The following is a 13772-nucleotide window of genomic DNA, read 5'->3' on the forward strand; positions in this document are numbered from 1 at the left end:
TGAAGCCGTAACAACTTCCTGTTATCTTCTGTCCACCTAGATTAACCAGGGTTTTAAAATATGGCTGAATGCAGTTGAAGTTAAATTAAACCTTTAATGCTAGTTAAGTACATACAGACCTCGCTTTCTTTCTTCAGGGCCTTGAGGTACAACAACCTCCTCCCCCCACATCTTGTAATCACTACAGTATAGACTGTGACTTACTTTATTTTTGTTTGTGCCCATTTATCACCATCTGACATTTCATAAATGTTTTCTTTTATCTGGCTTCTATGAAAACAGAGCTTTTTCTGTCTTATTCACCCTTATGATGCTCAATGCTGCTTGGCATATAACGGCTACTCAAATGGCTACATTTAAATCTGCCTTGGAATTAAAAAAAAATCACCTGGGAGATATTTTTACTGTGAAGATCTTAGGATAAGCACTAACTGAGCAGCTAGAGGAGTGATGTTCACAGCCAGTCAGGAAGAACCAAATGACCTGGCTAGAAGAAATTAGGGGAATGGGTGTTTTTAGATGTGCTCAAAATTGTGTTAATTACAGAAAATGAATGCATGGTTTTCCTCGCACACAACCACTTACAACTCTCACATACATCCAGCCCGTGCTTGCATGTTTATAAGGATACAGAATCGCCAGATACAGAATTGCCTTACAAGGCAACCTGCCACCTACATTTTGAGACCTTAGACCTACTAACAGTAGGAGAGTCACAGGTGGGAATGAGTAATTATAGCTATAACCAAAAAAGTTAATGCCATCAGTTAATTAAATCATAAAATAAGTGGCCCTCTTGGTACAGTAGCAGCATGTCAGTCCATTAAAACAAATAGAAAAGGTATTAATTACAAAAATTATTTATTTCTGCTCCTTTCATACATCTTACTGTGGAGGAAACGGTCTCGCAGACACATCTGAAATAATGTACTGTCGCGCACTCTGTTTAAAGGCAAAGCACCATGGGTAAAGCGGATCATCTGTCCAGAGTTCTCAGCTTACAGGATCTCGCTTCCTGATTTTACATTAATTTTTGAAAGTCACAAATGTCATCTCCAAAAACTGTTAAGGGGGCTGTAAAAAATAATCACTTTATTCAGTATTATAGTTGTAGAAATGGAGTATATTTTCTCTAAGAAATGAAAAACTAAGAAGAAAATGCCACTTCACATCGTTGGTACGTCGGCATAGGCCAGCAGGAAAAATACTGTGATAAGCTTGTCTCTTTGATACCAAGACATTCTAGTTCAAGCTTTCACACGCTTCCTATGTTTTCACTAGATGCTTCTTTTCTGCTGCTTCATTCTTTTCTATAGTTCACATCAGAAGATTGGTACAGCCTTTAAAACTTCATTAGCAGGAGCAAATCCAGTATCCATAGATTTCTTCTCAAAAGGCATTTTAACCCATCAGATATCCCCTGTAGGAATAAAATTTATAAACACAGAAAGTGAAAAGGAAGCAACATTTCAAAACACCCAAACAAATTTTACGATGAATCAAATGACAATCTGAAAATGTAACTGTGATTGCTCTTTATGGTTTTTATTTCAGATCTTGCCTCCCCAATAAATAAATACATTACTGGGCTTCAATTCCATTACCCTTTCCCCTCAAAGCATATAGTTACAAACCAATATGGCTCCAAACCTGGAAGTAAATGAACAGAGACTCAAACACCCGCAAAGCCTATGAAATGCCAGGCCGAGAAGCTGTACTTCAACAAGGACTGATTTAAAATGCAATCAAATAGCTAGGTTATCTATGTCCTCAAATCAAAGAATTCGCAACAAAATAAAGAAGAGAAAGGAAACGATGAAATGACAACAGGTACACAATAACATTGAGAAATGGCAGGTTACATCAAGGAAATAAACTAAAAAACTAAAAAGTATTGCTATGTCTAATTAAACATAAATGGGAAAGAACTGAGTCAAGAAAGCAAAATTATGTTCAGTGTCCATCAAATAACAGTTATCAAATAATAAATATTTGCTAAATACAAATGTAAATGCTAAGGAGGCAATAAAACACTTTAGAAAGTGGTCTGTCAAAAAAGGAAGATAAAGTTTCAGTACATGTAGACTTAAATTTCAGTTACACGGGGGGCGCCTGGGTGGCTTAGTTGGTTAAGCGTCCGACTTTCGCTTGGGTCATGATCTCGCGGTTCATGGTTCGAGCTCCGCGTCGGGCTCTGTGCTGACTGCCAGCTCAGAGCCTGGAGCCTGTTTCAGTCTGTGACTCCCTCTCTCTCTGACCCTCCCCTGCTCACACTGTCTCTCTCTCTCTCTCCTAGAAATACATAAAACATTAAAAAAAAAAAATTTCAGTTACACGGAAAAATTGCATATATGCATTTTCCTAGCCCCTAAATGATATTTATTATATGCTTACTTTTATTTTTCATTTCCCCTTCCCTTTAGAATTTCTTTTCTGCATTGATCTCATGATCTCAGGATTTACTCAAGAGCTCCCGAGCTTTTTTCATCAGGTTTAATACACAGCAGTTCAAATTGGTAAAAAGGCAATTGTTGCCACTCTGTCCTCAACTGCATAATAAAACCAATTCAATAGACTATTTCATATAACTTTTATTTTTAAAAATTTTTTAATGTTTGTTTATTTTTGAGAGAGAGCCAGTGCACAAGTGGGGGAGAGACAGAGAGGGAGAGAGGGAGACACAGAATCTGAAGCAGGCTCCAGGCTCTGAGCTGTCAGCACAGAACCCGACATGGGGCTGGAGCTCACAAACCACGAGATCATGACCTGAGCCTAAGTTGGAGGCTTAACCGACTGAACCACCCAGGCTACCCCTACACAGCTTTTATAACACACTTGCCTAAAAGCAGAAACCCAGCCCTCTGCTCTCAACCAAACACTTTGCCTAATTTTAGAACATCACATCATGGCACGCCTGGGTGGCTCAATCAGTTAAGCCTCCGACTTCAGCTCAGGTCATGATCTCGTGGTTCTTGAGTTCAAGTCCCACTTCAGGATCTGTGCTGACAGCTCGGAGCCTGCTTTGGATTCTGTGTCCCATTCTCTCTCTGCCCCTGCTCTCTTTGCACTGTCTTTCTCAAAAATAAATATTTTTTTAAAAATTTAGAACATTACACTATTAACATAGGTCTTTTATTTTTATTTTTTTAATTCTGCTTTTATGTCAAAACTACCCTAATCATGAAGGCTAAAGATACTCTAATGAGGTGCGCCTGGGTGGCTCAGTCAGTTAAGCATCCAACTTTGGCTCAGGTTATGATCTAATGGTTTGTGAGTTCAAGCACCATGCTGGGCTCTGTGCTGACACCTCAGAGCCTGGAGTCTGCTTTGGAATCTGTATCTCCCTCTCTCTCTGCCCCTCCCCTGCTCACTCTTTCTCTCAAAAATTAACACGCAAAAAATTTTTTAAGAGAATCTAATGTCAATTCATTATTTTTCAGAAGAACCAAGTATAAACTTGTACGAAAGTCTTCCACCCAAACATTATTTCCTTCCTGTAAGCCTGTGCACATTTAAGAGGTACCTAAGAAACACATACAATTCTACATATATTATCTTATGACCTATATTAGAAAATTTTTATTTTCAAAATGAAAATTGCTTCTTTGTAACTGTACTAGTACCGTAAAAACATTAGGCACAAAAACTTGATTTTTCACTTTAAATGTACTGTCATATATGCAAAGAGTCAATGAACGGTCATTCATTTCATTAGTGTCCATGTTTCTTCAAAAGACAAGGCATCAAATAAAGCCATGTTTTGATCTGTAAGATTCAAAAATTTGTAGTGAAGACATAAGGTCTTTTAAAAAGCATAAATCAGAAAATATAAAACTAGTAGTACCAATTCACTGTTACTGCTTTTTCCTTTTTACAGGTTCGTCTTACTAAAGATACCAGATACTTTGTGGAAGACTTCAGCCCTGGAAGCTGCCATGATGAATCTCTGGCACAGCCATCCTTTACCTCAGATGCTAGTAACTTACTTGATCTGAAAGCACCATGGTTACTGGTGTTTTTTAATGTCTGTTTGTTGTTGCTGTTCTACTTGTTATGCATCAAGGTGTTTATAATATGCTGGGATAGCAAAGACCATGTGTGTAAGAAGACATATCTCCTCCTTGCTTGTGGTACTAAGCACAATCCTACTGTGCAGGCCCTCAGACAGGACACATCATCTTGTTTGGGGCCTGCAAACATTCCAGAAAATGCAATACTGTTGCTTCCCTTTCTTTTCTGAAACTGTCCGTTGTTTCTCCCCACTCCACACCCCACGTTATCAGGCTTTAGGAGCTGCAGATGAGAAATCATATCAAAGAAGGAACCATAAATTCCTTCCTTTTAAAAATCTAAATCTTAGATTTAGTTGCATGACAATTTACATTAAGAAGCAACTATCTGTTTAGATCATTGTTCTCCCTGGATTATATCAAAACATAATTTACACCTGGGAGATTTTATATATATAAGGAGTATACCCTATTTCCTCATTGAGTCATCAATCTTGGATGCCCTCTCCAGAATGGGGCAAGAAGACAAATATTTACAGAAATAACTGCAACAGTGGGGTGCCTGAGAGGCTCAGTCAGTAGAGTGTCCGATTCTGGATTTCGGCTCAGGTCATGATCCAAGGTTCTGGGATGGAACCCCATGTCAGGATCCAGCTGAATATGGAGCCTTTTTGAGATTCTCTCCCTCTTCCTCTCTCTCTATCCCTCTGCCCCTCTCTCCCAGTCACATTAAAATTAAAAACGTTTAACAATAAAAAATAAACTAAGTAATTGCAACAGTAAGATGGAGGCAATCCAGATAATTAATCACTTTCCAAAGCTTTTTTTTTTCTTTTAAGCAGTAGATTGCTCTATTATCCTCAAAGTCAAATACCTGAGCGAAAAAGGAATGCACTTACATCTTAAGGAGAAGACCTAAAACTATATATAAGGAAGAATGAGAAGCCTAGGTAGAATAAAAATAAATCTGGCTCTATGGGAAAAACCAGCCCACTTTTCACTTTCTTTTCCCCCTCCTCAGTTTTTTGTTTGTTTGTTTTTTTTGGGTTTTTTTTTTTTTTGGTTTTTGGTTTTGAGAGAGAGCACAGGGGACGGGGGCATGCATAGTGGAGGCAGAGAGGGGAGAGAGCATCTTAAGTAGGCTCCTGACCCAGCATGACATAGGCTTAACCCCAGGACCCTGGGATCATGAGCTGAAATCAAGAGTCTGATGCTCAACCAACTGAGCCACCCAGGTGCCCCACACCAGCCCATTCTATTCTGCTATATGCCTCCAAAGGTCCCATCTGTTTCGGTTGTTAATTTGTAGCAGCCTCTTGATCTCTCTTGGAGCCTCTTCTTTTCTTGTTTTGCTCTGGAAAACTTTAGCCTCTTCTATAACAAATGTATCTTTTCCAACAGGGACAGAAAAAAAGAACAAAAAGAAGAGGCTGGAGTACCTAATTCTTCATAAAATTTAGCCAATGGCCAAAGCTGCTTTCCCCAGACAAAAATAAAAGCCACCAGCAGAGGAGTGTGAGGGAACTATGTGGTCACACTGATATTCAGCTGACAGAGAGCGCTGCTCTTTCCCACCCTGCAGGATAAGGGAGTGCTTTGCACTTTCCAGGGGAAGCCTGCCCATCGACTCCACGTGTTACAGACAGTGGACAGGTTAAGCCGCAGGATTCATGAGCCTGTGAAACACACACATTCTGGTATTCTCTTTTACTGTCTATTATAATAAAATACGGGAGTATCAGTTCTCAGAAATCAGTATAGTTGACACTTGATGTTTAATATATTCCCTGAAAAATGAATTTATTAAGTGCTAATCTTTGTATGGTATGTTTGCCCAAAGTTCCCGCAGTTACTAATTCATCCACAGGTGAATTAAGAATACAGGGAACTGTGATCAGACTTGTCCGTATTTCAAATTAATGATCTCAAATGGAATTATAAAAGTTGCCATGAAACCAGTTCTTTTTGTTTTAAAAATATTGTATGTTTTCTCAAACAAAATCTTCTCTCTCCCTCTCTCTCTCACACACACACACACACACACACACATACACACACACACACACACAGACACACAGGATCCTTTCCCATCTTTTTAGAGAGGCAGTAACTCTCTCCCTATCCAAGGCTTAATGGGTTCTCCTCATACCAGTATTCAGAACAGCACTTAATGCCTTGAAAATATTTCCTACTATCACTATTACTACTGAAATCACGTATGTTATAGATTAACCAAAAAGCAATTTAAAAAACCAAGATCTCCAGTCAGTGGTCAGCGACATTACAGCAAAATAACTATTTTCTCACGAACATGCATGGAGATGATACTCAGAAAGACAACTGGTCTCAATTTTACTACTAACCATAGCTATAACCTTGAGCAAGTCACAAATTCCTTTGGTTCTCAGAATTTTCATCTGTTTAAATGAGCGTTAAATTAAATCTCCTATAATTTTATGTGATTATTTTACCAACTTGCAACAGAAGTAAAACTGCTGATTATACAAAGTACTTGATAACTTACGGCAGTTTCATTCTCATGAATACTCTAGCCATGAAAAAACTCAATAGGACACAGACGAATCCAATGAATAGAAGAAGAAATCTATTGAGTTTTGGAATGTTTGGTGCATTTGATCGGTCCAGGATTATGAAACCTAAACCTCCCATTGTGAACAGGAAGCTGGATGCAAGTCCTTCCATAATATATTGTCCATTTACTCTGTAGGCCAAGAAGGCTACTGGTCTCTGATGTCCATGTTCATCCGTCATAGAGCCAACACTTGGGGGTTCAACAATAACATCATAAATTATTCCTCCGGTAATGAGGAAGTAAGACACCACCACCAGAGCGTACACCGTCATGGCCGACGGCATATGCACCCAGGGCGGCTTCTTCAGCTTCAGGTTGGGGGATTTGAGCACTAAGAACGGGACCCGGTACAAAGTCTCCATGTTGGTAGCGGCACGGGAGCCTCTCGACCTCAAGCCCCACGCGCCACCCTAAAAATATCAATTCTTCTTAAATAGTCTGCCAACAAAATATTTTTNACCCCTATTTTTTTTATTCCTAACCTTACAACTATTTTACCACCTTTCTGTATATTCATTTCAATTCCTGCCATCTCTGAATTATGTACCAATCACTATTGTAGGTTCTGGCGATACAATGACAAAAATCTGTGTCTTCGTGGGGCTTTTGTTCAAAAGACAGTTTTAAAACCTCAATTAACACAACTGTCTATGCAAACTCAATGCTAAGATTTTAATTATTAGCTCAAAAAGCTAATTAGTGTATTATATAAGCCCTTAACCCAGAGCTTTTGTTTTGCTTTTAAAAATCATGGCATTTAAGCTTCTATTACCTAATTCAAATTTTGAATTAGAAAGAAATGTTTCTAGAATTTTCATTAAGAATAAACCTCTTATTTCAAAGGAAAATTTTAAAAGCAAGTGTTTTTAACTAAGGCCCCATGAACCCCAGAAGGATTTCCAGCAATCTATAAACCCTTAGAGTTATATGCAAATTTTTATACATATATATATCTCTTTTTTCTAGGAATACAGAGGTTTCAAAATTCTGAGTTCATGGATCCCCAAAAATCAAATTCCTTTGTTAAAGGGATAATTGATACAAAGGTATATCTAAAGTAGGTATATACTATTTGTTAGCTAACTGCTTTAGTTGAAAACACAATACACACACTGGGCTCAAAATTCGAACAGTACTCATGATGACACTATGCAAGGTGTCCCTACCATCAAGATCTCCTATCATCTAGATGCCCCTCACTCCAAGAGAATCACAAAAATTTTTTCAGGAATATTCTATGTGTGCAACATCATTAAAATTAAATGTAAATACAAATATATAGCTGTGTTTAGACAGACAGTTATCATGTGGATTTTATTTTTATTTTTTTAAATATAATTTATTGCCAAATTGGTTTCCATGCATCAAGTGGATTTTAGAAAGCAATGTAATAGTGAACCTAACCACACTGGAATGGTGTTTCATTACTCAAATGAATGCCCATGTCTCAAAAATTATTTTTAATGTTTACTTTCAGAGAGAGAGAGAGAAGGGGAGGGGCAGAGAGAGAGAGAGAGAGGAAAAGAGAGAATCCCAAGCAGGCTCCACATAGTCAGGACAGAGCCCAACACAGGGCTCGATCTAACGAACCATGAGATCATGACCTGAGCCAAAATCAAGAGTCAGATGCCTACCCAACTAAGCCACCCAGGCACCTCAAAAATTACTGTTTTTTATTTAACAGTATAGTCCAGGGACCCACAGATTTTTTTCTTAACTGGCCAGATAATACATGTGTTAGGCTTGCAGGCCATATGGTTTGTGTCACACTTACCAGTGTAGCTTGAATGCAGCCATAGATAATAAATATATAAACAAATGGGCATGCCTAGTTCCAATAAAACATTACTTACAGGGGCGCCTGGGTGGCTTAGTTGGTTGAGTGTCCGACTTCAGCTCAGGTTCGTGGGTTTGAGCGCCACAAAGGGCTGTGCTGACAGCTCAGAGCCCAGAGCCTGCTTCAGATTCGGTGTCTCCCTCTCTCTCTGCCCCTCCCCTGCTTGCTCTCTCTCTCTCAAAAATAAACATTAAAAAAAAAACCTTACAAATAAACTGGTACCTTCAGTTTCCTCATCCCCAGAATAGTTTATAAATGTATTTTAAACCAATATGCTCCTTTAAATAAGTGATCATGTCAATCACTGTGCAGTATTTTATTTCCTAATAAATAATACGTTTCTGTTCTTGCCCACTTCCTGCCATCTTGGAATTTAGCATTTTAAAACAGCTACTGTCTAAATGCAGATGGACCTATAGGTTTCACTATTTTTAAAAAGCACTCATGCCCCAGCAACCTTCTTTCCCACCAAACCATTCAAAAAGACAACTGTTACCTGTAGGCCAAGAAAGCTACTGGTCTCTGATGTCCATGTTCATCCGTCATAGAGCCAACACTTGGGGGTTCAACAATAACATCATAAATTATTCCTACATGAGAGATAATACATTACATTGGATTCCTAAGTTTTAAAAAGGATTAGAGTTTTCATCTATCTCTAACGAGTCATTTATATTTAAACAGGACTGCTCTGATACCTAAGTGAGGCCCAGCTAAACTCCTGAACTTCAGATAAACTATTCAGAAATTCAACTCAGTATTTTAGTATATTGTCTCCAAAACAGGGAAATTTCATAAAAGAAATTCATTCAGTAACTGTTTCTAATACTCAAGAATTACTCCACAATAGTGTCGCCTGCATGGCTCAGTCGACTGAGCATCCGACTTCAGTTCAGGTTATGATCTTGTGGTTTGTCAATTCGAGCCCCACGTTGAGCTCTGTGCTGACAGGCCAGAGCTTGCAGCCTGCTTTAGATTCTGTGTCTCCCTTTCTCTTTGCCCCTTCCCTGCTCACATTCTGTCTCTCTCTCAAAAATAAATAAACGTTAAAAAAAAAAAATGACTCCATGATAAAGGACATTAAACATTAAAAGCTATATTTTAGTTCAGGAAAATGCTGTCAATTGAGAGATACTGTAGAGAAATTTTCTTACTTAAATGTAAATAAGGAGACATTTTTAAATCATACAAATAGGCAGACAGGCAATACTAGAGATTCGTGATCATTAATGTTAATGTCCATCACTTATGTCACAACTTATGATCCCTGTGATCATTGATATTAATGTCCACCAACATTAATATTTTCCCAATTTCCTACTGTCAACATCTACTCTTTATGTTCTCTACTCTTGTCCAACATCCTCACTTCCAGCTTTTCTTAAGCAGTCAGACTGTGTCTGTCTCACCTTTGACTAACAAAGCCATCACACTGCAATTCCGTAATCTCTCCTCCACCACCACCAAACCTAGGAACTGGCATCTGCAGCCATCCTTGCCTCCTTCCCTCCAGCTCCAAGAGAGGAAGAGTCCCTCCTCCTACCAATGTGGGATTCCTTCTGCAGTTCTCAGGACCCAAACCCCTCTTGCCCTTCTCAGAGACTTTGTTCCTCTGGCTATCTCTCCTCCTTCCTGTTTCAACCTCTTCTTCCTCCATCAACCGTCCCTTGATTCCAGACCCTCCTAGTTAACATCCTATTATTATGCTTCCTTTTTGAAAGAAAGCCAGACTTCCTTCTTGGGCGGAAAAAAAAAGGTAAACTTGTCCTTTCCTTACTTATTCTTCATTCTTCAACTCAGTTGAACTTGGTATCTGCCTCTGCTGATCTTACTCTTGCCAAAGTTGTCAACGAACTCCATGGTGCCAAATTCAATGGTCATTTTTCAGTTATCTTGGGCAGCTTCCCAGCAGCGCTCAATCCAGTTTACTACATCCATTTTCTTTGGGGGAAAATTGGCTTCTCATGGCTTTTGTGGTTCTCCTGTTCATGTTTTCTTGCTACCTCTCTAGCAGGGCCTCCTCTTCTATAAAACTATTAAATGTTGGGAATTCCTTAGGGCTTGATCCACTGTCCTCTTTTTCTACGTTCCCTCCCGAACTGAACCCATCCCTTCCCGGGGCTTTCAATTCCATGTGTAATGATGGTCAATATGCCCACACCTATCAAATAACGTTAGCACCAGTAGAATTAGATGTACGCTCCCTAAGCACAAGGACTTTCGCTATGTTCTGCAGTATCTGGCTTATGAGAGGCATTCAAAAAACATTTGTTATTAACCAACTTCAATACAGACCTATTTTCTCAGTTCTAGACTCTTATCTGCAAACTTGACATGTCCAACTACTACATATCCCCAAGTGACCTGTGGTTCACTGTACCCAGCAAACCTTCATCTCTTCAATGTCAGAAAATGACACTTCCATCTATTCAGATGTTCACACCAAATGGCAGTTAAGATTCCTTCACACTGATTTCTCCCCAATCAATCCTGATAACCCAATCAAGAAAGACTTACTGAATCTACTTCCAAACTATCTTTCACTGTATTTTCCTCCATCTCCACTGCCACCAACCTAGTTAGTCTCAGTCAACTACAAAACCCACCTCGTGGGTCTCTTTGTTCCAGATCTGTCCATCCTTTTCCCCTTGCCTACTATTTCCTTTCCCCCAATTCTTCAGATTTTGGCTAACACGTCATTTCCCCAGGAACCACACTGCAATGTGAACGATTTTCCCAACTCCTATTATTTTCTCATAATCTCTTCTTTCCCTTCAGTGCATTTCTGGCAGTTTGTAATGGAAAAAAATAATGCAGTGAGAAAAGATTTATGTGATATTTAGCCAACCTCAACCGTAACATTATAAGCTTCAGGAGGACAGCGTCCTTATGTTTGTTCACTGTTCCCAGTACCTGGTGCCTGGAACTTAACCAGGCCTCAATGCATTCTTTGCTGAATATTTCTCGCAATGAATAATGTTTATTTATGGAAGTACGCTCACTTTTTAGAAGTAACTCCTTTCCAGTGGCAAGACTGGTTATTTGTATGAGATACCTAATGGCCTTGGCCACTAAAAGGTGTCCTTTGCAATTTGCCCCTGGGAGTGGAGCAGAGAATCTCCCTGTCAGAACAATCAACAGGGAATAAGTGGACAGAATGAAAACTTGTGAGGCTTCTAACAAAGGCTCAGATTCCAAGGAAGGTTACAGTTAGAAGAGACTAGCAGATCAAAGCAGATGAAAACTCTTATTTTTTTTAATCACATGCATTTTAAATTTCATGTATTCAATATTAATTCAAATTAATGTGCTGAGCAAGTGTTAATGCAACGTTAGGATACTATCTTACCAACATAAAAAAATATTTAAAATGTACTTAAATGCGTATAAGTTAACGATCATTATTCTAGATTGGGGGTGGGAGCAGATTCAAAGACACGTTCTAATATAAAACCCTCAAAAGTTTCAGATTCCTCCCTCTTCAGTAAGAACTCTTCTCACCTCTATGAAAATAAAGATGCCTATGACTATTCCTTTAAAAACAGAACTTTTGCTATCCCTAATCTGTAAGCTTTAATTCTGTAATATCCAAATTAAGAACCCCACTTCTCAAAATGTGAAAGTACAATAGAGCAGTCTTGAGTAAATCGTGGAACTGTGGCTTGAAAGGGTGGTGGCCTGAAAATTGCAGCCGGATTGCCAACTCATCACTATACAAAACAATGCCCCTTTTGCAACTTTTTATTTGAAAAACAAAAAACAAAAACAAAAACAGGACAGGGCAATTCTGGAGTGTTTAATAGTACTGCTATTTCCCTTATTCTTTAAATCCTGAACTTCCACTTTTTGAAATACAATTATCTTCTGCAACGCTAACTCCAATCTCAAACATTAATCGAAACAGTGGATTTGGAAAATTCCATTCACATTTATTGCTGACCAGGGCTTTTAGCAACAGCGGACCCTTAGGTGTGAGCTAGCAAAGCCAAGGCTTGTCCAGTCTCTTCCACGGTTCCAAGGATAAAGTATTAAGTCCCCAAACACTCCTGACCAACCATGGAAGTAGAATGGAGAAGACGAGACTTCTTCAGGGCCCTTGTCAAACAATTTACGGCAGACAATAAATAGAGTAACAATCTGGGCTTGAAAAATATATTCGATTCGAATCCCTAGGCTAAGTGGCTAGAGGTGCGGAAAGGCAATGGGCGTGAGAATTCGGAGAACAATGAGAGTAGCCTCTCAGGATACAGGACAGGGCGTGAGGGCACATGAACCTCTGGGCTGTGACTACTTGAGACCCCAGAAATTCCCTCCACCCTGCGAAAAGATCAAGAGCACAGCGGTGCTTCGCCCGCGGCTGAGAGCGGAACCGACGCGCCTGAGGGGCGGGCCGGCTGTCCGCGTCTCAGCGCCTCTCGGGCCCGAGCCAGCCCGAGTTACCTCCGGTAATGAGGAAGTAAGACACCACCACCAGAGCGTACACCGTCATGGCCGACGGCATATGCACCCAGGGCGGCTTCTTCAGCTTCAGGTTGGGGCATTCGAGCACTAAGAACGGGACCCGGTACAAAGTCTCCATGTTGGTAGCGGCACGGGAGCCTCTCGACCTCAAGCCCCACGCGCCACCCGGAAACAGGCCCGCCCTCCCGTTCCCCGGCGCGTGCGCCGGCGAACGGAAATTGCAGGTCCGTAACTCTAGGAGACATTCATATGTATATATATATGACAAATAAGAAACTGTAAAAAATGAATAAACAACTTGATTTAAAATAATGTATCATTAATTTGTGTTAAGCATAAATTTGAATAAGAAGCTCAGTTATTGCCAATGAATAGACACGTGATTTATGTACCTTCAAGGACCTGCAGGGCGTCAGACGTGGCCAAGCCAGAGAAGTAGAGGAGGCTGTCTACTTCTGAGCCCCTCCCACTTGCCGGCGCTGGGGATTTGGAAGCTGATTGGATGCGGGCTCTCTAGGTTCCCAGAACTGCAAGATGAATGGGAGCTTTGGAACGCTCTGCCTTTTCTATTAGTTTTTTAAGAGCCTGAGGCAGCCCTAGTTGCTGAACTTTTCCTTCCCGATGTAGTTGTGGAGACAATAATAATAACAATTGGTATTAATAATTGCTAAACTAGTATACTGTCAAAGGTTTAAAAATATCCAGTCCAGGTCTATCAAAATTATCGAGGGCATCTGCATAGGATGCCTAATGCGGATACCCTGACGTGACCAAAATAGTATTTTAAATAACCCATGTCCTCCCCTCCACTTTGCTTCTCCCTCAACCATCGCCATCTTCATAAATGCTAAAATCTTTCTGGCTGAAAATC

General features: G+C 39.8%; 1 protein-coding gene across 2 annotated transcripts; it reads right to left on the minus strand.

Annotated features, from left to right (window-relative positions):
- Positions 1-844: 844 nt before the first annotated feature.
- OSTC (oligosaccharyltransferase complex non-catalytic subunit) lies at positions 845-13092 on the minus strand. Of its 2 annotated transcripts, XM_039238786.1 has the most exons (4): positions 12881-13092; positions 8937-9030; positions 6535-6732; positions 845-1420 (listed from the first exon to the last, which is right to left on the minus strand). In XM_039238786.1, the coding sequence occupies exons 1-4, from the start codon at positions 13017-13019 to the stop codon at positions 1402-1404; spliced, it is 450 nt and encodes a 149-aa protein (XP_039094717.1). In that variant the 5' UTR covers positions 13020-13092; the 3' UTR covers positions 845-1401. The 2 variants fall into 2 exon arrangements, with proteins under 2 accessions (XP_039094717.1, XP_039094718.1); XM_039238787.1 differs by lacking the exons at positions 8937-9030; positions 12881-13092 and having other exon boundaries at positions 6535-6994.
- Between the last annotated feature and the right edge of the window lie 680 nt (positions 13093-13772).

This window comes from Hyaena hyaena, unplaced genomic scaffold, assembly GCF_003009895.1.
Source record: "Hyaena hyaena isolate Hyena2069 unplaced genomic scaffold, ASM300989v1 scaffold_146, whole genome shotgun sequence".
Classification (NCBI taxonomy): Eukaryota; Metazoa; Chordata; class Mammalia; order Carnivora; family Hyaenidae; genus Hyaena; species Hyaena hyaena.

Excerpts from the sequence above, each read along its gene's own strand:
- OSTC (XM_039238786.1), bottom strand. The coding sequence starts at position 13,019 with ATGGAGACTTTGTACCGGGTCCCGTTCTTAGTGCTCGAATGCCCCAAC. Across the intron at positions 9,031-12,880 it reads TTACTTCCTCATTACCGGAG|GAATAATTTATGATGTTATT; the intron begins GTAACTCGGGCT and ends TCTCTCATGTAG. Across the intron at positions 6,733-8,936 it reads GTAGCTTTCTTGGCCTACAG|AGTAAATGGACAATATATTA; the intron begins GTAACAGTTGTC and ends CTTGGCCTACAG.